The sequence below is a fragment of the Eublepharis macularius genome, chromosome 3 (assembly GCF_028583425.1).
Source record: "Eublepharis macularius isolate TG4126 chromosome 3, MPM_Emac_v1.0, whole genome shotgun sequence".
Taxonomy (NCBI): Eukaryota; Metazoa; Chordata; class Lepidosauria; order Squamata; family Eublepharidae; genus Eublepharis; species Eublepharis macularius.
Genome location: NC_072792.1, coordinates 136,427,166 through 136,450,667, shown reverse-complemented (window position 1 = coordinate 136,450,667; position 23,502 = coordinate 136,427,166). Strand labels below are relative to the sequence as shown.

At 42.8% G+C, this 23,502-nt stretch overlaps 1 protein-coding gene across 2 annotated transcripts in view; it reads right to left on the bottom strand.

The window, feature by feature from the left end:
* Window positions 1-1,968: 1,968 nt before the first annotated feature.
* The window catches only part of MYH15 (myosin heavy chain 15), a 99,493-nt gene continuing 77,959 nt past the window's right edge, over window positions 1,969-23,502 (bottom strand). For both annotated transcript variants that reach the window (XM_054974889.1, XM_054974888.1), the window contains 9 exons: window positions 19,003-19,118; window positions 18,199-18,391; window positions 17,459-17,662; window positions 13,828-13,953; window positions 11,938-12,108; window positions 11,292-11,396; window positions 7,920-8,015; window positions 4,503-4,640; window positions 1,969-2,070 (listed from right to left, as the gene is read on the bottom strand). In XM_054974889.1, the coding sequence (XP_054830864.1) occupies window positions 2,053-2,070; window positions 4,503-4,640; window positions 7,920-8,015; window positions 11,292-11,396; window positions 11,938-12,108; window positions 13,828-13,953; window positions 17,459-17,662; window positions 18,199-18,391; window positions 19,003-19,118 (1,167 nt within the window). In that variant the 3' untranslated portion in view covers window positions 1,969-2,052. The remainder of the gene's footprint in view (window positions 2,071-4,502; window positions 4,641-7,919; window positions 8,016-11,291; window positions 11,397-11,937; window positions 12,109-13,827; window positions 13,954-17,458; window positions 17,663-18,198; window positions 18,392-19,002; window positions 19,119-23,502) is intronic.

The window sequence follows — 23,502 nt, the reverse complement described above, 5'->3', positions numbered from 1 at the left end:
GAATAATGCATTTAAGTCCGCAGGTTATTTTTCACCCTGCTGTCAGTGTGAGGTATGTAACACAGAAGTGACTAACGGCTAGCAAAGTGCTGGAAATAACATCACTGCTCTTGCTTTAATACAAAAGCTGGATAATGAAAAAGAGCTTCCCCTGTGCAAAACAGATTATGCATTCATGCCACTTTTGTCTACTGACAAGGAAAAATGGAACTCGGTGACAGAGGTACACTTTCCAAAGTTAAAGACAAAGCTTTCTCTTTTGTCACTCTCTTAAGAATGTGCTAATAGTCTGGAATCATCACTACATAATTATTTCCTCGTAGCTTGTCAGAATACCCGACTTATGTTTGACAAAACATATGGAAGAGCATTTAATGCTGTCAAGGCACAGCTTCTTGCAACACAAAGAACTTATCTATGCTTTTTGTCTTTGACCTAATAGTACAAGAAATTAACCATTGTCCATCCTTTGTGTGACACTAAATGTAGCTCGGGCAAAGTTCAATGATTATGCTTGCTTATACATCTACATTCCCCAGGCATGTCCCCACCCCCGACTGAAAATCTTCAGTGGAATCAATTCCAAAAAGAACTTGCACTCTTTCCCTCTTCTTGATTGAGATTATCTTTCTTCTGTGGTAAAACTAGTAATGCAGGAAAGCCTCATAGGAGCCAGGAAAATTTACATGAAAATCCTGATACTTAGCCGCATACTTCTATCACTAAGTACACTAGATGACCATTGAGTTATTTCCTCTCTCTAACACAGTGTTCTCATTCACTTGCTCGTATTTCTCCAATCTCAGCAACCTGCTCAGAGATCCAAAGCTCAGTTTGAAGACCACAAGGGATTCTGGGATGCCACACTTAGACTTTGATTCATAGGGCCAAGCTACACATGACGAATGACACTTGAACGGCAAGTGGATTGAGTGGAGGGCAAGTGAACAGGGAGAAATACACTTGCCATTCAAGTGTCATTCGTCATGTGTAGCTTGGCCCATAGTTAGGGCCATCTTTATGACAGGTCAGTCTTGTCTGTGGTTATTCTTTAACCATTTTTCATGTAGCATGTTTGCTTGTAAAAGAACAGATTTTGCATTACTTAGAGCAAGTGTAATATGGTGGTTAGAGTGTCAGACTAGGATTTGGGAGAGCCAGATTTGAATCTCTACATTGCCAAGGATGCTTGCATGGTGCAGCTACACACTCTCAGCCTAACTTAAATCACAGGGTAGTTGCAAAGATAAAATGAAGGATAACCATGTAAGCTGTTTTGAATCCTCACTGGGGGGAAAGGCAGGTTATAAATGATGCAAATAAAGAAATAACTTACATTACGAATGATGTCGAAGTTTGGAACTGAACCTTTGCTATTCTCTGAACTGTTTGTGGTTAATTACCCTGACTTTAAACTGAATGGCCCTTCCAGACCACCCACTCATAATGGGTTATTTGACTTATTTGCAGGGGGGTTTTTCCTGGGAAAAGAAGTGGTGGAACTCAGTGGGTTGCCCTCGGAGAAAATGGTCACATGGCTTGTGGCCCCACCCCCTGATCTCCAGACCGAGGGGAGTTTAGATTGCAATCTGGAAATCAGGGGGCGGGGCCACCAGCCCTGTGACCATTTTCAAGAGGTTCCGGAACTCTGTTCCACCGCGTTCCAGCTGAAAAAAAGCCCTGCTTATATGTCTGCAGAGGTGGCTTAGGCCAGCCCCACACAAGCTAAATGGAAAGGAAACACAGCAAGTGAGCCACTTCATTCATCTGAGAGAGCATTACAGGAAAAGAAATGTTTCCAGTGGAGTGTGTCCATTACCTTCCACGTTCTAAAAAACCAAAAAAAACTTAATCCAGTATAACAGCCACTGTAGATATTATTTTCTGCCATTTTTATCCCAAATCTTGAAAAAGAAAGAAGTGAGGACAGCAGTTAATTTAAAATTGATCTTTATTTAAGATGCCTGCTTTCTTCTGCCTCAGCTTTGGACTAAAGTAATAAACTTCATCATTGCTATTCTATCCTTTTGTTACACATCAGGCACAATATTTTTACTCCTCATCATGGACCTGAAAAATATTATAAAAGATGACAACACAGTTCAGGCACAATAGAAATCACTTTATGGCTTTTGAGATGGCAGCCTACACACACCTAGTAGGAAGGTCAGTCTTACTGGACTCCAAGGGAATTGTGTCTCTGGATAGACAATATCTGCTAGTGCAAGTAAATAAATAGGCACACACAGTTTCTATTTCTCATTGCTGCTCCTGTTCCTCTTTATTTTCCCCACTCTAACCTTTCTGTATAGCAAAAAAGCCCCTCACAAGAGAACTGATTTGGCTTCCTGAGCTTAGTGCGGCTTCAGACAGTAAGGACTGTCCCAAATGTTCCAATTTGTGAGTGTGTGTGAAAATAGCAAATATTTTATTAGAGATGTAGTTAGGGAAAACAACCTTCTGCCATAAAATGGTGTTGGTGAAAAGACTTTAAAAAACTCCATCTTCCCCTGTAGTGGAATCAAAATACCAGTGGTCCTAAAAAAAAAATCTTATGAAATATCCTTCCACCCTCAGTCAAACAGTGATTTTATTCTAGAGTTTGAAACATGCTTATAACAGAAACTATCAAGAAATGTGGGCATATTCTTCACCTACTGAGGAAATGGCTGAGGGTCTGTCTGGGTCTTTTATAGACTACCTCCTATAAAGCTGAAACTTGACTTTTAAACTCAGGCTGCAAGCATTCATGCTTTCTAGTCTGATGTTCCCCTGTTGAGCCCCTAGAATGGTGGCCATGACAACAGCATCACATGAATATGCAGTGTGCCAGTACAGACCTCCTCCTTAGCCTCCACAGTGTGGTGGGAGCTTTCATGGCATGTATTAGTGAATAAGGTATTTCTCAATACCCATCATTAGAGATAATTATGCTGATAAAACCAGAAAATATGAGCTATGGCTGCCAAAATAACTCACATGAACCAATGCCAAGGTTGTACCTGCCAGTTTAAGCTGTTTCAGGGGGGTAATCCAAATTCTAAAAAAGTCCATTGTCAAATCACACATTGATTTTAATAGTCCTGGGACTGCACCTTTACAAACTAGCACTTATATTAATTACAGTAGCTCCTAAGATATCATTACAAGTGTAAAAATATATAACTTGGATGAGTAATATATCATGGGCACCTTCTAATAAGTTTGCCCTAGACTAAAATAATGCACTGAAGTATCTGGCACAGCAATATGGAATAGATTCCCACGGTCTACATATTTTATTTACAACAGAGTCTTAGAAGCTTTGACAGAAATTTTGGATCCTGTGAAAGATGTTCTTACAGGATCCTTGCTTCCTTGTTTAATTGCCATAGGGAGACCACTGAACATAGGGAGTCCAACCCCACCATACATAGGGAACATAGAGAAGCTTTCCATAGGGAGTCCAGCCCCACAACAAGCTTATTCTCATTTCCAGACTGTCTCACCATATAATGCAGTGAAATCAGGCTGCATTCAGGTGTTTTCCACATGGGGACAGGCTAGTGTGATTCTCCCCTTGCTGCTGTCACTGCCGATACAGCCTAGTGACAACAGGGTTCCCAGATAGCACAATTCTCCATAGTTTTCTTGTCTCAGTCCCCTGGCAACATTTGTTCACCCCCCCTGATTAGTTTTTTAAAATGGCAATCTGTATATCAGGTTCTATTGAAACTTGGGAGGGGGGGACTTAGAGGGCAGGCAGCCCTCACTCCACTGCAGATTTGATGTCATTTGCTCCAAAAATAGCCATGTAGCACCCAGAAAGATTTCCCCATAGGAAATAGTGGACTAGTTAATTCTGAATATTTTCTGAACTGGGAATGCCAGAGCTGGACTGAGAATCCTGGATTTGATCAGGATTCCTGAATTTACTCCCAAAATACCAATAAGGTATTTCTCAGTATATCATTGGACCAGATGTACTGATTCACACATCCCTAGTCTGAATTTCCTCTCCACAGCGAGCAGCAGCCAATAATGTGGAGGAGTATTCACCTCCCTCTGTTATGAGCTCTACAAGAGAGGAAAGGATGGACCTCTAGTGGTTCCCTGCTATATTTTGATCCCTTGCAATTCATCTGACCAGACAGGAATTGCTGTTCCTTCCTCCAAAGTGGCTGAATAGATTAAAAACTGGAAAGTTTGTTCTAGGGACATAAATGGGTCCTTAGAGAGGTGTGGCTTGCCTAACAACAACTGTGTGCTTATATATTGCTCTTCTGGATGGATTAGTGCCACACTCAGAGCAGTTAACAAAGTCATGTTATTATTCCCACAATATAGCTGGGGAGCTGGGGCTGAGAGGAATGGCTTACCCAAGGCCACCTGCAAAGTTCATGGCAGTAGTGGGAGTCAAACCAGCAGAGTGCTGGCTCAGAGCCCAGCCACTTAACTACTATGCTACAGCAGCTCTTATTAAGTTCTAGCAGATATTCTTTGCTCTAGTTTATCCAACGTACCTTTTTCATGCCAATGTCTCTTGACTTGGTCCTGAGTTTATTGACCTGGGATTCAGCAATTTCAGCTCGTTCTTCAGCATCATCCAATTCATGCTGCTGCTTCCGGTACTTTGCAAGGTACTGGTTGGCTTGTGATTCCTATTAGGAAAGAAAGTGCATTACAGTCTGTATGGTACAGTTTTAGTCTGGCAATAGAGCAAGCAATTGTCTTCTGCAAAATGGGGAAAGGGCAGTCCTCTCAGCAAACAATAAGTGCTTCATTCAGCCTCATGAGGCTTACTTGCCTCCTGTGCTGTGGAAAGCAGTTTCATTTAAAATATTTTTTTTCATCCAGGGGTATCATAAGCCTTCCTTACCTGACTTTGTAGGAATGTTAGTTTATTCAGCTTAACAGCCCATAGGCCATATACGATAACAAAGTTTAAGAATTAAAAATAGTTAAAGAAAAGGTTGCCACGTCCACAATGCAGCTTTTGCAAAGGCTACTCAGTAATAGTCTTAATTTTAAGGAGTCTGGAATGTTCAAATGCTTCAGTAGCCATTTTTTAAGGAATCTCTCTCTGGCTAGTTCATGCTTTGAACAGTGAAAGAAGGTCTGGTACAGGGAGTCAACTTCAGCCAAAGGGCAATCACGGAAGCGCTGGTCCGAGGGTATCTTGAGAAAGCGGCCCTTCATCTGGGCTGTCAGCAATGCATTGCAACGTGAAATCATGTATGACTGCCTCAGTTTTGGAACTACCAGCATACTAAAGTAATGAGGCAAGTCAAACTGGGTAGAATATTTAATTCCCACGTAGAGAGGGGAGCATTTTCATGCAGTGTCCTTTTGAAGGGAATCCCAGTCCTGCTTAAGCAGCTTCTCTATAAGTAGTTCTCATTTTTTCCCTGTTAAAGCTCTTGGGTCACATGAACCTAATTTGTTTATTTCTGTGTCCACAGTTTTGTTCCACCTTAACCAACTACACTTTTGGGCTGCTGATTTAATGAAGACTGGAAGACTTTGTTGGAATGCACAAAGATGAATTGGGTTTGACACTTGGAACACCAAATTGTGCATGCCTCTGTTGCCTGGCTGAGGTGGGCTGTTCAGGCAGGCTGCCTGACCCAACACGGCTGGAACAAGCGGAGGCACACATCCCTTGTACCCATTCCACTGCTGCTTAGTTCCTGCAGCTAGAGTGGCATGGGAGAAGAGAGAGAGGGGAGGTAAAATGTTTTGAGTTATTCTAGCACTGTGATTTCTAGCCTTTTATTGGTAAGCAAAAATATTCAAGAACAAGATTCTCAACTTGTGTCGTTTCAGGTAGGTAACCGTATTGGTCTGCAGTAGAACAGCAGGATTTGAGTCCAGTGGCACCTTAGAGACGAACAAGATTTTCAGAGTATACGTTTTTAAGAGTTAAAACTCCCTTCTTCAGATACCAGAAGGGAATGTTGACTCTCAAAAGCTCTAAAGTGCCACTGGACTCAAATTTTGTGATGTCAAGTGTTTGTAAGAAGAGAGAAGACAGAGGCTACTCTTGTTCAAAGGATGGAATAAGGCACATCAGGAGATAATAGGAGCTGAAAATCTATATGGAAAAATAGCATACTCAGTCTTAAGGAATCAAGGGAGGGAACCCAATGAAACACAAAAATACCTAGATCTCCAACTAAGTTACCAGCCTCAATGTGTTTGAGATCAGTTCCTCTTGTGGAAATGTGGAAAATGCATGGAAAACCCTTATTAGCTGGTCTGTGCTTTCTCTCCCCATGACCCTAATGCTATAAATAACATCTACTCCCCCAAGATTGATCAGTTCACCTTGTGGAAATGGCAGTTTTTGAAGGTGGACTTTATGGTATCACATCTCTGCTGAGTTCTCTTCCCCTGTACCACCCCCGAATCTCCAGGATTTTTCCAAACCAGAGTTGGCATTCTCACTCCCAACTCTTCCCCAATTAGTAACTTCTCCATTTGTTCCAGCAACACTGCTCTAGGAAAGCAGCTACAGGAACAGGGCATGAGACTAGTCCATAACTGGCTTTATGACTTAATTGAGAATATCAGAATTTGAAGGGGAACATGATGGAGCTCATTCCTCAACAAATGACACTTCCATAAGAACTCCCATTTTACTCTTGGAGAATACTGGTTCTATAATATAATAACATAACAACAACAACATAATAACACTCAATTTATATACCACCTTTTAGGACAACTTAATGCCCACTCAGAGTGGTTTACAAAGTGTGTTATTATTATCCTCACAGCAATCACCCTGTGAGGTGGGTGGAGCTGAGAGAGCTCTGGAAGAGCTGTGACTGACCCAAGGTCACTCAGCTGGTTTCAAGTGACAGAGTGGGGAATCAAACCCAGTTCTCCAGATTAGAGTCCTGCCACTCTTAATCACTACACCAAACTGGATCTTTAGGCAGATCACAAGCAAACTGCCTTGAACCATGTGCCTATATTGCAGATCTCCAGGCATGCATATTATTTCATTTCTACTGTTTAGCTTATTTAGTCAGAATCTATTATGTTTGCTGAGGACAGAAAAGAATACTGAGTGAAATGTTTTAAGACAGAGAGGTCCCATTTGTCATGCTAAGATAAAGGATTCTAAATCAATTTACCATTCTGTGTGATAAAATTGTATTTAGATTGCTGATTGTATCTTATATCATAAATTTTCAGGAAATAAATCTTTAAGACACTTAAAGAATGCCAAAATATAATTCAGAATTGCAAAGCCTTCATTCTGCAATAAAAATCTTTTTAAAAGCCGATAAATTATATTACCATACCTAATTTATTTTGATTTCAAAATCTCTGATTTTTGTAAAATTAGATGCCTTTTGGGAAAGTCTGATACAACTGAGGGGAAGAAATTAATAGATCATTTCTAGAAGAGTGAATGTTATTTGTAGCATTGGGGTCATGGGGAGAGACAGCACAGACCATTTAGTAAGGGTTTTCTATGTATTTTCACGTTCGCCTCTGTACTCTTAAAAGCCATACAAGTTCCTCTTCAGAAAGGAAAGAGACACTGCTGAGCTTTTCAGAACCCTGGGCTAATTAGACAGCTAGATACAACTAGTCTGGGAGGTGCTTTCATGGCCAGACAGTTTCCAGTCTTCCTACTCTGCCCTAGTGCCACAGGATCCAGCTGCCACAACATACAGCACAAAACTATTTCATTATTGTAAAGTATATAAAATGCATGCTCAGAAATGGAAATGTCCTTTTAATTCAAGTGCTAATAATTCAAAAGGATGTGACATTTCTGAACAAGTCTGCCTTCTCTACAGTTTGCATTCCTTCCCTAATGAGACTGCTCCCTCTTGGCTACTTTGACTCAAAGGGGAAAATAACGCTTATTATCAGGTAAAATAATGTCCATGCATTACACAGTATCAGTTTATGGCACTTACAGCTTCTTCTGCTTGGTGTTTATAGCTTTTCACTTTCAGCTGCAGCTTATCAATCAGCTCCTGCATCCTTGTCAAGTTCTTCTTGTCTTCCTCTGCCTTTGGAGTACAAACAGAGGAATAATTACATATCGTGTGTCCTATTTTTAGCCTGTCCTTCCTCCAAGGAGCTCAGGATGGCCTACACAGAGCTGCTCCATTTTATTCCACTCTCAGTCTGAGAGATAACTGCATGCCCAAGACAACCCAGGAAATTTCACGGCTGAGCAGGAATAGTCTTCCCTCCAAGTTCAATACTCGGTCCTCTATACTACACTGTCTCTCAATAGCAATGCAAGGCATTCAGCTAAGTTATCTTAAGACATTAGAGGGAATGGAGTTGTGCATTAGATAGCTCCTGGGTTAGGGTGTGGAAAATCTAGCCTCAGATTCCTGCTCAGCCACAAAGCTCACTGGGTGGCTTCTGGTGTGCCACCTACCTCATAAGATTCCAAAGAGGATGAATAATATAAAAACTCTGTATGCTGAAAGACTATCTAGGGTTGTTAGGGGGAGGGGAATTTCTTTTTCCAAAATTCACTCTTTAAAATATAGCCACTGATTCCTCTTATTCTCTTCTTTTTTTCTTTTAAGAGAGATTTCTTGTTCATTTCTCTTTGCAGAGAAATCAATGCACCCTTTTAAAACTTCAGCCCTTGCATTTATTTTATGTTACATATCACAGTATGGTGCTCCTGCAGGAGGATAGGAAGGTTTGGGAAGACACTTCCTGCCTGAGCATCAACAGAGCAAAATTCTGAAATTTTGCAAGATCTCCCTTCCTTCCTGCTCCTCCTCTCTTTGGATGAACATGGAACTGATTTGAAACAGACTACAAATTCCTAAAAAGAGGGAAAGAAACAGATTGTTGGATTTCAGGGACAAATTGGGTAATGAGTAGACATGGGCACAATCTGAATTACGATTTCACCCCCCCCCCCCTGATTTTGGCGTTTGCACCATCATGGCTCAGCTAATTGGTTCCGTCCACGGCAACCGATCCAGCAGGCGGGGGTTTGCTTGTTCGGGACTTGATCGGATGTATCGGTTTCTGTTCAGAATTGCAGACACTCTGGCACCAGTAATTTATTCCTGGGGCAACGGAGCCAGGGGGATGAGCTGTGTTTGCCCGCCTTCTGTCACCCTTGAAATACGAATGGAAGCCCAGCTTTCCTTGATTAGCAGGCTTCCTTCCAACCATGGAGCAGCAACCCAGGGGAGGGAGGGGGAAGGGGGTGTTCTGAAGCCATGGGCACAAAGGAAAGGCAAAAGGCAGCACGGGAGGCTGGGAGGCTGCCCGCGACATTCGCCTTTCCCCAGGACAAGGGGCGTGTGGGCAAGCCAGCTGCCCCTTGTCCTGGAGAAAGGCAAAAGGGAGTGCGGGTGGCTGGAAGGCCGCCTGCACTGTTCATCTTTCCCCAGGACAAGGGGCGCGCGGGCAAGCCAGTCGCCCCTTGTCCTGGGGAAAGGCAAAAGGCAGTGCGGGTGGCTGGAAGCCTGCCTGCGCCGTTCGTCTTTCCCCAGGACAAGGGGCGTGTAGGCAAGCCGGCCACCCCTTGTCCTGGGGAAAGGCAAGAGGCAGCGTGGGAGGCTGCCCGTGCCATTCGTCTTTCCACCGGACAAGAGGGGCACGGACAAGCCAGCCACCCCTTGTCCTGGGGAAAGGCAAAAGGCAGCGTGGGAGGCTGGGAGGCCGCCTGCACCATTTGCCTTTCCCCAGAACAAGGGGCACGCAGGCAAGCTGGCCACCCCTTGTCTTGTGGGGCAGGTGAATGGCGCGGGCAGCCGCCGAGCCACTCGCGCTGCCGCCAGCTCCGCAGTGCACCGGGACAGCCGGCTTGCTGCGTGGGTGGGGGGGCACCCAGGAGCATGCGTGCGCGCGCGTGCCTGACTACGGTTGCCCTGGGCGCTGCCAGCCGTAGATCCGGCCCTGGGAATGTCCCCTCCCTGAGGGGAGGCGGCTCGTTGCTGGGTTAAAAACTCCCCCCCTCTACTCTAAGTGTGTGTGAATGTCCCCTCCCTCCCTGAAGGGAGGTGGCTCATTGCTGCCTCCCCCTGCCCGCCGGGCCTGGTGGCTGCTGCCACCAACCACCGTTCCTATAACGCTGGAAACAGCAGGGCGCCCTCCCGGTTTGGCCTTCTCGATCGGAAATGGGACTTGATCGGTTAGAATCGGTGGCCTGGGTTTGGCAGCAGCCCGGATCCACGAACGGCTTAATCGGTATTTTTTTTTTGGATCGTGCCCATCTCTAGTAATGAGGAATTAAGAGGATTTCTTTTAACAGCCCTATTATATGTAAAAAAAAAAAAGAATGAATAGTTGACTTTGTGTCGCTAGTACTTCTGAGAAGATACTTCTTCAACATGCACAAGTCTCATTCTAACCCAGACCAACACTGGGTTTCTTATAAATCAGTCATGGAGTTTAGAATCCCCACACCTCCCATAAGCATTCTTAGAGGGATGGATGAGGACAACAGATCTTTCTACCATTCTTTAATCACCATGATTATGAGGATATAGAAGGATGACAGAAGTAAGCTGAGGGATACATCAAGCAACAGTTATAGGTATGGATTCCTACATTTCTGTGACCCCCTCCTGCTGCTGTATCAGAATACCCACCCATGCAGCCTCAAGGTGATAGGAACCCTCAATTTTTCTCTGTCTGCAATGGAAGAGGGGAACTGGAGAAAAATCACCCCCCTTCCACCAGCAGAATTTCCCCATACACTCCAACCCATAGACTTCAAATATAACCTTGAAAGAAAGATGGCAGCCTCTGTCTCAGCAAGTTTTGTCTTTAGAAGTATTCTTTGTCATGTTTGCTCTGTATATCAACTTAAGCATTCTTCAGTCTTTTGGTTTATCACTCTTCTAAAATATCATGACAGACAGGAACGGTTTTTCATGTATGGCTAATCAAATACAGATGTTCTATTCATCATTAAATTAAAAAATCAGTATTTTAACTGAAATAGTTGTAATATAAACAGGACAAGATCAGCAACTTGCAGTCTTTGGTCCAAATCTGCCCACTTGGGGATAGACCTATTCTCACTGAAAGACTTGGGAAAGGGAGATAGAGAAAGACTGGAGCAAGCAAGTACGACAAAACAGAACCATTCCTTTTTTTCTCACACTCTTCTCTGCAAAGCCAGTGGCTACATCTGCCAGTAGACCATTAGTACTATCAATATTATACAAAATCTTAGCTAATGCTGTTTTACTTCAAGTGATGAGAACTAGCTATTGTATATGGAAAGAATGTGTTTCTAGAATAGCATTTTCGGTCTTTAATTACTATTATTCATTACTGTCAATTATTATTATTACCTGGTAAGTCAACTCTTTTATACGCCTCTCGTATTTGCGGACTCCTTTCTGAGATTCTGTATTACGACGGACCTCTGCCTCTAGTTCATTTTCCAGCTCACGTACCTGCACCAGAACACAGAATTTAAAAGTTCTACTGGGAGCATCATTTGCCTTATAGGAATAATTGAAAAACTCTGTGTTAGTGGTAAGAATTCTGAATGTGTTTCAAAAATATTTTTAAAAGGTTTCAGGGTCCATACATACCCACACAATTATTATTATATTTCTCATGTGCACACACACAATTATTCGTCTTATATTTATGTGCATTAAAATGTAACTATTCCATCAAGGATTGATCATATTCTGTGATCTTAAAAATGAGCATATTAAGAATTGCCCAAAGAGCATTGTATCTGCAGTTGGAACTGGAGGTGGTCTCTTGGCATTTTTAGACTTCACATAGACCTGTTCAGGTACTTGTCATCTTGTCTACAGTTTTTGTCCAGCTGATTGAATTGCTATACTTACTTTCTTCTGTCTTGCACCTTGTCACTCCATGTGTGGAATTCTATGCACCCCCACCCATATTTTCAGTGTATCGTCACAAGGAGAGGGAACGTGACAATAACAAGATTGCCTGTAACAAGGATGAGAAATTTACCCTGGATTCCAGCTTTTGAATCTGCTTCTTGCCCCCCTTCAGAGCAATTTGCTCTGCCTCATCAAGTCTTTTTTGGAGATCTTTAATGGTCTGCTCCATGTTCTTTTTCATTCGCTCCAAGTGAGCGCTGGTGTCTTGCTCTTTTTTAAGCTCTTCAGCCATCATTGCTGCCTGGAATAAGATAAACATTCTTAGGAAGTCTGGGTAGATTGTGAAATAACCGCAAGAGAAACAGGAGTCCCATTGGTAGGCATCATTTAGCACAGCTATGAAATCCAGGAGAATACTGAAGAGGGACAGGTAAGGATATGATGCAAAGTTTTACTTAAAACAGAACTTTGCATAGTTATGTACCACAACAGACTTTCATTCGTTTCACACAGGCTTTGTTTACAGATATGAATATATATAATTCCCCAACATGTCCAAACCTGTGGCTATTTAAATCTGGTGACTGGAGCTATGAACAAAGAAGATAGATCTTTTTACAGATCTGAAAATGCTCCAGGTTTGCAGAAAAATCTGAAATCTAGTAAAAGGGATGGAGTTAACCATCACTCCTCCAAATAATAGATGCAGCACCTGTAACTTTAAGGAATGTATGTCCTCAGTGGTTATTGCTATGCAACCACAACAGCATTGCCAGCCATCAACACTTGGTTTCTGGGGAGGGTCAAGGTCCTTTCCAGCATGGCGTTGATCTTTGAGAGAGGACTTATCAGGGTCAGGCCCAGCAGAAACCACTGAGCAACTTGCTACCATCCAACTTGCATGACTCACTCAGGACCAGCTGCTCACTACTGTTCAACAGCAGCCACCCCACAAGAGCCAGTGTGCTTAGAATTTCAGTCTAGGATTTGGGAGACCCAAGTTCAAATCTCCACACTGCTGTGGAGGCTAATGGGGTAACCTTGGGGCAGTTACACATTCTCAGTCTAATCTACCTCACAGGATTGTTGTAAGGATAAAATAGAGGAGAGGAGAATGATGTAGGATGCTTTGGTTCCTCATTTTAGAGAAAGGTGGGATATAAATGAAGTAATTAAATATTTTAAATATAGCTAAAGCTATGGGACAGATAAAAGATAGGTAGGTTAGTCGGTGAGTGGAAAGGTGAGAAGGAAGTAAGGGAAGGTGAGTATATAGGGATTGTCAGGAGAGGTAAAGAGGAAATACCGAGGGGAGGGAAAAATAAGGTCCTCCCCCATGTGATTGGCACTGCACTTGGGCACAGTTTTCCTGAGTAGATACTGCCAAAGGGAGAGAAGGAAGGAAAGTTGAAGACAAGGGGGAGATAAAAGTTGGCTTTTGGGTGGAAAGGAGAGAACAAAACAGGAAAAGGGGAAAGGCTATCGGGTTTTCACGGAAGGGAAAGAAGAAATAGTGGGTGAATGGAAAATGAGATGCCCCACTTTGAGGGTCTTCTGCTTGTACATTTTTAATATTCCAACATTCTAGTTACTTTTCTGTGTAGGAAATGAAATTGGGCACCTTTGTCATTACTACTACAGGTGGTAACAGGCAAAACCTGAAACCCCGGAATGTATTAGGGAGGCAAAGTGCACCTCCTCCACATTACTGTTGTTTTATATATTTTCATCAGTTTTCACATTAGGGTGTTTAAATTTAAAGAAAACAAATTTGCAAAGACTTTTGAAAAACGATGCCACTTCACCATGCAAAAGTTCACACATCTTTCTGCATGATGATAGATACATTAAGTGAATTATCTCTGAACAAGAGAAACACAATTACTAGAAAATCTAAATACAGAAGTCTTGATCATCCTGACTTGCTGATGTGCAAAGATGCAGTGGAGAGGTAGAAGTTCAGCAAAGCAGGAAGAATGCAATCTGACACCTGCAGAAAAAGAAGAAAGAGTCTCCTTACATCAGTGATTGCTTTCTTGGCCTTTTCTTCAGCATTCCTACACTCCTGTATGGCTTCCTCCACTTCACTTTGCATCTGACTGAGATCTGCCTCCAGCTTCTTCTTCTGATTGATCAGGCTTGTGTTCTTGATTTTGAAAGGAAAAAAGAGCATTCATTAATGACACAAGATCATTATGCCCTGCTCAGACAAAATCCAACACTGGATTTACACATTATAAATCTGATAATGTTATTTGTACTTTAGAACTGGCAGCCTAAATGAACATGTGTTATTAACCCTTAGCAAACTTAGAGGATCTGAAGAGACCAACAGCACCATCCTCAACAGATTTATATTCTTCTAAATCTATTTAAGACAATGGGCTTAGAAAGGTGTAACTCTGCTTAGGATGGCACTACAAAAGCTGAATGAGACGAACCTTCTGATCCAAGGGAAAATCCTCTGTATAAAAGCCTTGGTCCTGAGTCCTCGGGCAACTGAAATTTTTGAGTGAAGTTAGTTCCCTGGGGAGCTAAAGATGTAGCTTGGCTTTTGCAGACATGGGCTGAGAATTCCTCATTATTTGGACTGAAAAATCCTCATTATTAGATGAGGAAAAAGAATCTCGCATTAGATAAAATGGGATGTATGTTTTATTGTTGGCATAAAGAGGGTGCAGAAAAAGACATTCTGGAACTTCTATCATCAAAATAATGCGTACACTATGTGGCACAATCAAGCACATCATCAAGCCTGGGAAGATAATTTTATACCAATCTGTAAAGAAAATAACCAAGGGCATAATTCAGCCAGAGTTAAGCACTTGTAAGCCTGCTTATTTATTTACATGGCAGGGAATCACACTCAACTCTTTCCCATGGAAATAATGAGATCGAAGAATACATTTATTTATTTATTTGCTTCAACTTATATTCCGCCCTCCCCACACCAGCAGGCTCAGGGTGGATTACACTGCATAAACATTTCAATAAAACATTACATTTCAAAAGATGTAATAAACAAATAAATACAATATAAATATTTTAAAATTACAGAATTACAAAATTACAAAATTTCAACAGCAGCACAGAAATCCATCTGTTTCTCACCCAACCGTCACTAAACTACTTCAACAGATAAACAGATAAGTAGATAAAAACGCAGTCCAGTGGTGGTAGATATTCCTGATAGGGAGGGCCACACTTTCTCCAATCAGCCGGCGAGGCCCAGCTCAGCCCCGACCACATGCCTGGTGGAATAGCTCTGTCTTACTGGCCTGGCGGAAAGATAACAGATCCTGCCGGGCCCTGGTTTCATTAGACAGAGCATTCCACCAGGTTGGAACCAGGACCAGAAAGGCCCTGGCTCTGGTCGAGGTCAGGCGGGCCTCCTTGGGGTCAGGGACTGTTAATAGATGTTTATCACTAGATCAGAGCATCCTCTGGGGCACATATAGGGAGAGGCGGTCCCGCAGATACATGGGTCCCAGTTCGCATAGGGCTTTATAGGTCATTACCAAAACCTTGAATCTGATTCGGTACTCTACTGGCAGCCTATGCAGCTGGTGCAATACTGGTGTTATATGTGCACCTCAGTGATGACACGCACCACTGCATTTTTAATCAGCTGCAACCGCCGGATCAGACCCAAGAGAAGCCCTGTGTAGAGCGCATTACAGTAGTCTAGCCTAGAGGTAACCATTGCCTGGATTACTGTGGTTAAATCGCGGGTAGAAAGATAGGGAGCAAGCTGCCTGGCCTGACGAAGATGGAAAAAAAGACCTGGCAACCACAGCGACCTGGGCCTCCATTTTCAAGGAGGCGTCCAGGATCATCTCCAGACTCCTGCCCCTTAGAACTGGTGTAAGTACCGCTCCATCAAAGTTAGGGAGCCAAGGTCCCAAATCCACACTCCTGCAACTCAAGTACAGGATCTCTGTCATCCTGGGTTTTAATTTCAGCCAACTGCTTCAACCATCCAGTCACGGCTTCAAAAGCTTGCCCCAGGACATCTGGGGCAGAGCCAGGCCGGCTGTCCATCAACAGATATAGCTGGGTGTCATCAGCATACTGGTGATACCCAAGACCAAAACTTCGCACCAACAGGGCAAGGGCCGTGTATAGATGTTAAACAATAATGGGGAGATTATTGCCCCCTGTGGTACCCTGCTTACCAGTGGGCAGTGGGATGACAACTTCTCCCCCAGTGCTACCCTCTGTCCCTAAACGTGGAAAAAGGAGACAAACCACTGCAGTGCCATCCCCTGTATTTCCACATCAGTGAGGCAGTGAGTCAGAAGATTGTAATCAATCGTGTTGAATGCTGCTGAAAGATCCAATAATTTCAGCAGCACTGATCCGCCCTGATCCAGGTGTCTGTGAAGATCATCCGTGAGGGTGACCAGCAATGTCTCTGCCCCATGCCCATGGTGGAAACCGGACTGGAAGGGATCCAGGGTCGAGGTGTCCTTCAGGAAACTCTGCAGTTGCCTCTCCACGGCCTGCTCAATCACCTTACCCAGAAACAGGAGGTTCGAAACTGGGCGGTAACTGACATGCCTATTATTGAGTGAATATGTCGTATTTATTTATTTAAATATTTATAGGTCACCTTTCCTACCAAATATGATGGCTCAAAAACCTGGCCCATACTCAAGAAACAACTCAAACTAAAAACAAACATCCCATCAAAAAAAAAAGGCATACAGCTTGTCCTCTAAATAATACTCACTTTATGGAATCAGCTGCAAAATGCCCACCTCAAAAGAGGTGGCCATACATTTCTTATGGAAAATCAACAGCATATGGGCTCACCACATTTTGTGGGGAGGGCATTCCATAATTCTAGAGCTGCCACTAGAAACAAGTAGGCCAAGTGGGCTGCTGCTGTGGCTGAGCAGACAGCTCAAAAGGGAAGACTCAACTAACTGAAGAAATATCTCATTTGCTGCTTGGCTGACCAACTCGAACAATGACGTAAATCATTTGTGTACTAAAGTGTGCTAATTGTTCAATAATCTACTCAACTTTCTCTTCTATGGAAAACAGTCAGAGGCAGCAGTTGCTATCATTCTATTTGAACTTGGACAGAAAAATGTACAAATGTTAGCAATAAAGAAAAGCATTATTAATTATAGCCTGAATAATAATTCAATCTGACATGAATAGGTTAAACCAGTTTTAAAAGAACTGCACAGGGAAACCTCGGTGAATGGTGTGAAATGTCTAGTGAGGTGGATAATTCTTTAAAGTTCTTTTTAGCAGAATGAATGCAATAAGTGAGACAGAGTGAGAAAGTAGTAGGCATAGATTGAACTGAAACAGCATAAAACAGGAGTCATAATATTCACTTATAGCGAAAATATTTTCTTAAGCAGATAATTCTGAGGTGGTAGAGGGCACCACAGTATTTTCGCAAAGCGTGTTTTCGTTTATGCAGAAGCCACTGCGCTGCAAACACTCACTATATAATATACATTGTAATTTCCTCCACCACTTGGGAATGAACAACCTTTGTGCATACTTCTTAATGAGGTCATATTTTGTCTGAAAACAGCATTATCATCAATTATTTCTGTGGAAAGTCTGGTTTATGTTCCACCAAGCAAAAGAAAAAAAATAAAGCCAGAGAAATTCATATGCAATCCAACCTGAGTATGTAGAAGATTCACACGTTCAGTGGCTTCCAGCAGCTCTTGTTCTGCTAGTTTACGGCCACGCTCTGTCTGGTCTAGCAGAGCCCTCAGCTCATCCAGTTCAGACTGGAGAAGGCTGTTCCGCCGGTCAGTGACTGCCAATTGCTCTTTTAGGTCTTCATTTAGATGCATGGTATCATCCAGCTGCACTTGCAAATCCTTGGAAAGAAACAGTAGCATATTATCTAGTGGCAGCTGGGCAGAAATACTGGGAAACTAACACAACCACAAAGTGAGCTGAATTCTTCTAAGGATGTCTCTGCTGGGGATATCACTGGAACTGGGAGCTTCCAGCACTGCCAAAGAGGCCATCTTCTTAACCCCACATTAGCAGATAGAATGGGAAATGCAGAGAGTGGAGAATTCTCTCCAACAAAGGCTACCTTGAGGTTAACTTTTCCTTAGCTGGCTTCATTTCTAATTTCAGAGCCTGGCTGGGAGCGGGGGGCACACTTTTTAATTTAAACAGGGAGAGGGGTTTTGCTAGAGACAATAAGTATATGGGAAGGTTAAGCATACTTCCTTCCCTCTGATTCTGTCTTGCATGGGCTTCCAAACTTCCACGTTGTTAGTATTACAATGGAAAGGCAGGGTTGGTAAGTTCATGTTTCACTAATGTGGCCAGTGTATCTGCTGATGGGGTGGCCGTGGCTGTAGTTAATGAACAGTTCCCGTTACTTAGGTTCAAGGAGTACCTTTATTTGTGACTGAAGGATGCGTGTGGTCTTTGATGCCTCAGAAGCATGCCGGTTAGCATGGCTGAGCTGGATTTCCATCTCATTGAGGTCTCCTTCCATCTTCTTCTTTAGGCGAATGGCCTCATTCCTACTCTTAGCTTCAGAATCCAGAGTGGACTGCAAGGTGTCTATGGTACGTTGCTGGTTTCTCCTGATTTGGGGATGTTATATATATAGATAATATGGCTACTGGGTTCCTGCCTCATAATTTTCAATCATTATTTTTTTGTTTTTTAACTATCATAAAGGGCACAGCTGTGCTTTTGGAAGCAAATATGTAAATTCACCATTTCTCTTCATTTTCATCTCAAGGAAGCCATTTTATCATTTTTACTTTGGATATTAATCTTATAATAATTTCACTTCATTTTGAATCTCTTCCCTAAAATACTCTTAAGTCAGATTTCCATTTTCCCTTGTTTACTGTCTCTTGTTTATTAGTGTATCTTTTGTCAACATATTGTGCAGACACTAATTATCAATCAGTTCTAACAACATTCTTGCAAATTAAGACAGTATGTGCAGATGGCAAAACAGATACACAAGCAGAAGTAAATTGCCCTCTTCTACATAATGTGTTACTGGCAGAACTAGCATGAGAAATTGCAGTTATAGTGTGTCTAGTGTGTCTAAGTTGTTTTTTTAATTCAAGGTCACATTTGGAAATCTCACCTCCTGTTAGTTGCAGTCCTTTTCTTTCTCACCACATAAGTAGTTCTTTCAAAAATCAGCTCTATTAACCACCTTGTGAGCATACCGTACCTGAAGTTTTCAATTTCCTCCTCTTTTTCTGCCAATTTTCTTTCAAAGTCTGCTTTAATTTGGGAAAGTTCCAGCTGAAAGCGTAGTGTCTTGCTTTCTTCATGTTCAAGAGCCCCCTAAAAAGTACAATGTATATGTTATCCCATATCTCTTGATTCTTTCAACATGAACTATGAAACATGCAGCCCAATCTTATGTTCAGTAGCTCAGTGGAGCACAGGACCCAGTATAGTGACCACCTGCGCCACTACACCTTTCAAAGGACTTCTTTGGAGTGGATCAAAAGGCAATGACAGCAGCTACAGCAGGGTCAGGCTATAATTGCTAACTGTTGTACCATGTTCTCTGTAAATGACAAGCCTCCCTATAACTGCATTAATACCTTTGCAAACAGAAAACCAAGTTTTGCATATAGAACACATTGTGTAAACTGCGCTGTTTACATATATTTGTTTATTTTTTTTTCTTAGTGAGGCCAGCTGCAACTTTGCAAATATAGGCTCTTTAGACAAATACCATATATTTTCTCAAGTAAGTGCATGTGAGTTACAACACAAAGCACAAAGAAAGAGTTAATGCTTATTCCCAGCATTATCATTCTCATACAATTGCCCATACCCCACCTGCTATAAAAAAGAATTTAAAGAGACAGGAGATCTGATAGCAGATCTCCACCCTCTTTTCTCCTCATATCCTAAGTACAGGAGGGCAGAAGCAAATTGTTGAACTACTAAATTGTAAATTGTTGTCTACTAAGAAACAAAGAAGGTCAAGGAAAAGGACAGCATTAGGAAAAGTGAGCTTTATCATGAGGCAGCCACCTCAGGCAGCAGATTTTGAGAGTGGCAACCTCCCCTCCTGCCTGCCCACTATCCAGCCCCCCACCCAGCCTTCCCAATCTTTCTGCTTTGTTCCTGGCCCCCCTTCTGTTTCCACCTCTGCCCAGGAGCCAGAGCAGCTGATCCTCCTTGCCTCCTCACTTGCTCTCCCAATCCCTCTTTGAAAGCAGCACAACAAGCCAAACGTAGCCTATAGGGCATCCTGAACTCTCACAAGATTTGCAAGTATTCAGCCATCATTTTGGTTACTCTGACAACCCTGCTTACTGTGGTTGCTTAGCAACTAAAAATGATGACCCAACTCTCATGAGAAGAAGTAATCGTGAAAGTGATTGGGGGCCCCTATAAAAGGTAATCCTGGCTGGCCGTGTTGCTTTTTAAAAGGGCCATGGAAGCATAGAGGCAAGGACAATTATCTACTCTGGCTCAGTGGTGGAAATGGTGGCAGCCGGGAGTGGTATGGAGGCAGGAGCAGCAAAGACAAGCAGTGGCTGCCCAAAGTTGGAAAATGTCTTACTTGCCACTGGTATTACATGGATGGAAGAGAAGCCCTGCTCCTCGACAAGCAGAACCAAATAATATGCCAACCTCTCTCAATTTGTCAGCCAGATTAAACAAAAAAGTCTTCATTCACTGGCAGAAGACAGCAATAGAGGGGGACAGATGAATCTCCCTGAGGAGGGAATTCCAAAGTTTTGGTGCCACAACTGAGGAAGACTCTTTCTTGAGTTGCCACCTATCTAGTCTCATATGGTAGGGGCAGCCAAAGCAGCGCCTGGAGTGAATTAATAGGCTCATATGGAAGAAGGTGGTCCTTAAGAGATCCTGGACCCAAGCTGTAAAGGGCTTTAAATGTTAATACCAACATGTTAAATTGGGCCCAGAAGCAAATTAGGCATCAGAAGAGATAGAACAAGACTGGAGTGATAGTGGGCCCTACAGTCCACTACAGTCAGCATTCTGGTCATAGCATTCCATAACAACTGAAGCTCCTGGACAGTCTTCAAGGGCAGCCCCATGTAGAGCACATTGCAATAGTCTAATCATGATGTTACCAGGGCATGCACTACAGTGGCAAGATCTTTCTTGCCCATGAAGGGCTGAAGCTGCTGAAAGGTACCTATGGCAACCATTGCCACCTGTTTATCCAATAAGATGCCTGGATCCAGGAACATCCCATGAAATGAATCTACTCCTTTGGGTGGGGGCGCAACCCCATCTAGAAAAAGAGATACCATTTCTTGCATCAGGCAGTCCTAGGGCTGCCATTTCCTGTTCCCACCCTTCCCCCCCCGCACCCACTTACTTGGTCGGTGGGAGGCACACTCCCTGGGGCACCCCCCAGGTGGTGCGGCGTGCTTTCAGGTGGCACAGTGCGCTCCCACGCCCACAGCAGCCCGATTCGGCCCAAAACATGCCCCGCAGCATGTCCATTTCAGGCCGAATCGTGCCCTGCAGCGGAAGCGGGAATCCAGTTCGCGGGAGCACTCCAAGCTGCCTTTTGACCCCGTGTGATGACACCACTTCCTGGAAGTGATGTCATCACGCAAGCCAGATGCAGAGACACAGGGCACAAACAAGGACACAGCAAGGTAGGTGCTAGGTTTCCAGTCTCCCACTAGGGAAGTCAAGGGGCCTACAAAGAGCCTAATCCCCACAGTTAACACAATACACAACTGACTTTCTTACAATAACTTATTGCTAATTCTACTGTACAGTTACAATGTGGGTGTACTCCCAAAGAGTCCCAACATCCCGACAGGACGCTAGCTACTCTCCTGTTTCGTCACCACTTTCTCACTGGAAAATTTTCATATTTTGATCTCAGCTCGCCAAATTTGCAAACGTGTCTGTTTCTTTCGGTCAAAAGGCACCCATGTTGAAACTGTACAGTGGGGTCTCCCCTTATGACTAGAATACGATTCATCTAGGAGATGACCAACTTTAGAGAGCTATGTCCTGCTATTCCTGTGGAAGAGAAGAAACTAGAATGAAATAACTTCAGTTTAATTTGACCATTTATTTGCCACAGAGGAAGAGTATTATTCACCTCCACCACCCCTCTCTGGAATTGTATATAAACAGTGGGTCTTTTGTATGTACCATTGTGTATTTATTGAATTTTGTATACCCTATATCATTGTCTGATTGATGTATGTTTAGGATTGAGCTATAGCCATCAGTATTAGTGTACTCTCTCTTTAAATGAGCTCTGGTTACGATGAGATGTGGAAAAACATTTATTAATTTGTATTTACCTGTTTACTTCCTGTGAAGATGAAGTGGTGAAATGTATTTTTGTATTTACACTTACTTGTTTGCACTTGCACTTTAGTAGAATTACCAATAAGTTATTGTAAGAAAGTCAGTTGTGTATTGTGTTAATTACAGGGATTGTTGATTGCTGTTAACCCGTAATTGCCCTGCTTGCTAGTAGAGTCAAGGGACCTGGCAACCCTAGGCAGTCCCCCCACTAGTAGCATCTCCATTTTGTTGGGACTGAATTTAGTTAGTGCTCATCCATCCTAAAACTGGCTCCAGGAAACTATTCAGAGTTTCCACAGCCTCCTCGGTAGCATGAGATAGAGCTCAGTGTCATTCTTATATTGGTGGCAACTCAGCCCAAATCTCCAGATGACCTCTCTCAGCAGTTTTACATAGATGTTGAAAAGCATGGGGACAAAACAGAACTTTGAGGCACTCTGTAGGCACGAGGCCAAGGGTCAGAGCAGCAGCCAGTCTCCCAGCGCCACACTTACAAAAACAAAGCTTGGGATATAATGCACTATTTGCATGAGAAACACCCCACTGAACTCATGCTGCTATCCCTTACAAATAATTCTGAGCTTCTTTATGGACCAGCTGTTTTACTTAATTCTGTGGAAAAGGGTTGGTGCCTCATTTGAGTAGGAAGTGTTCCCTCAGTTTTGTGGTGGTGATGCAGTGTCTTGGAGTTGAGAAGGATATGCTCGATTAAATCAGGATTTTGGATGCTTTTTACTGTGCATGGTTGTTGTGATCTGCTTCCTTATGGGAACGCCTCTGTACGTCCACTTGTATTCTATTACATATGTAGAAATAAAGCAAAGTTTTTGAAAATGCAGTTAAGTCTGCAATACTTTCTCATCCAAAGGAAAACAAATCCTGCTTTTGTAATTTCTCAGTGCTTGGGAAAAGTAGGAAGCACATAACATTAATAAAGTCTCCCTCTCCAAAATTATCTATGACTATTTTATGTACTGATAGGCTGGCACGCAGGGTTGAGTTTAAGGATATTAGTACAAAGGCCCAGACCAATCTCTGGTGCAGCAGACATTTGTACCCAATCGCCTGGCACAAAACACAGCAATTACATAGCAGCAATGGCAGTAATGGGGTTGTAAGAAGCCCAGCTCTGTGCAATCCTAACAACAAAAGCACTAATAGGAATGAAAATGCTACTGCGCAAACTGAGTTTTATAGGATTGGGCTGTTAGAAAGTTACATTTCTTGGGAAGAAGACAAGAGCAAAACACTTCAATTTCATTTACAGATTTGCTACGCTGCTGCTTTAGCAAAATCACACCATGGCATGTTCTACAATTATCTGTCAACGTAAAGGCCTGGAATGCATCACAAATGGATGTATTACAGCTAATCAACCCAAATAACTACGCAACAC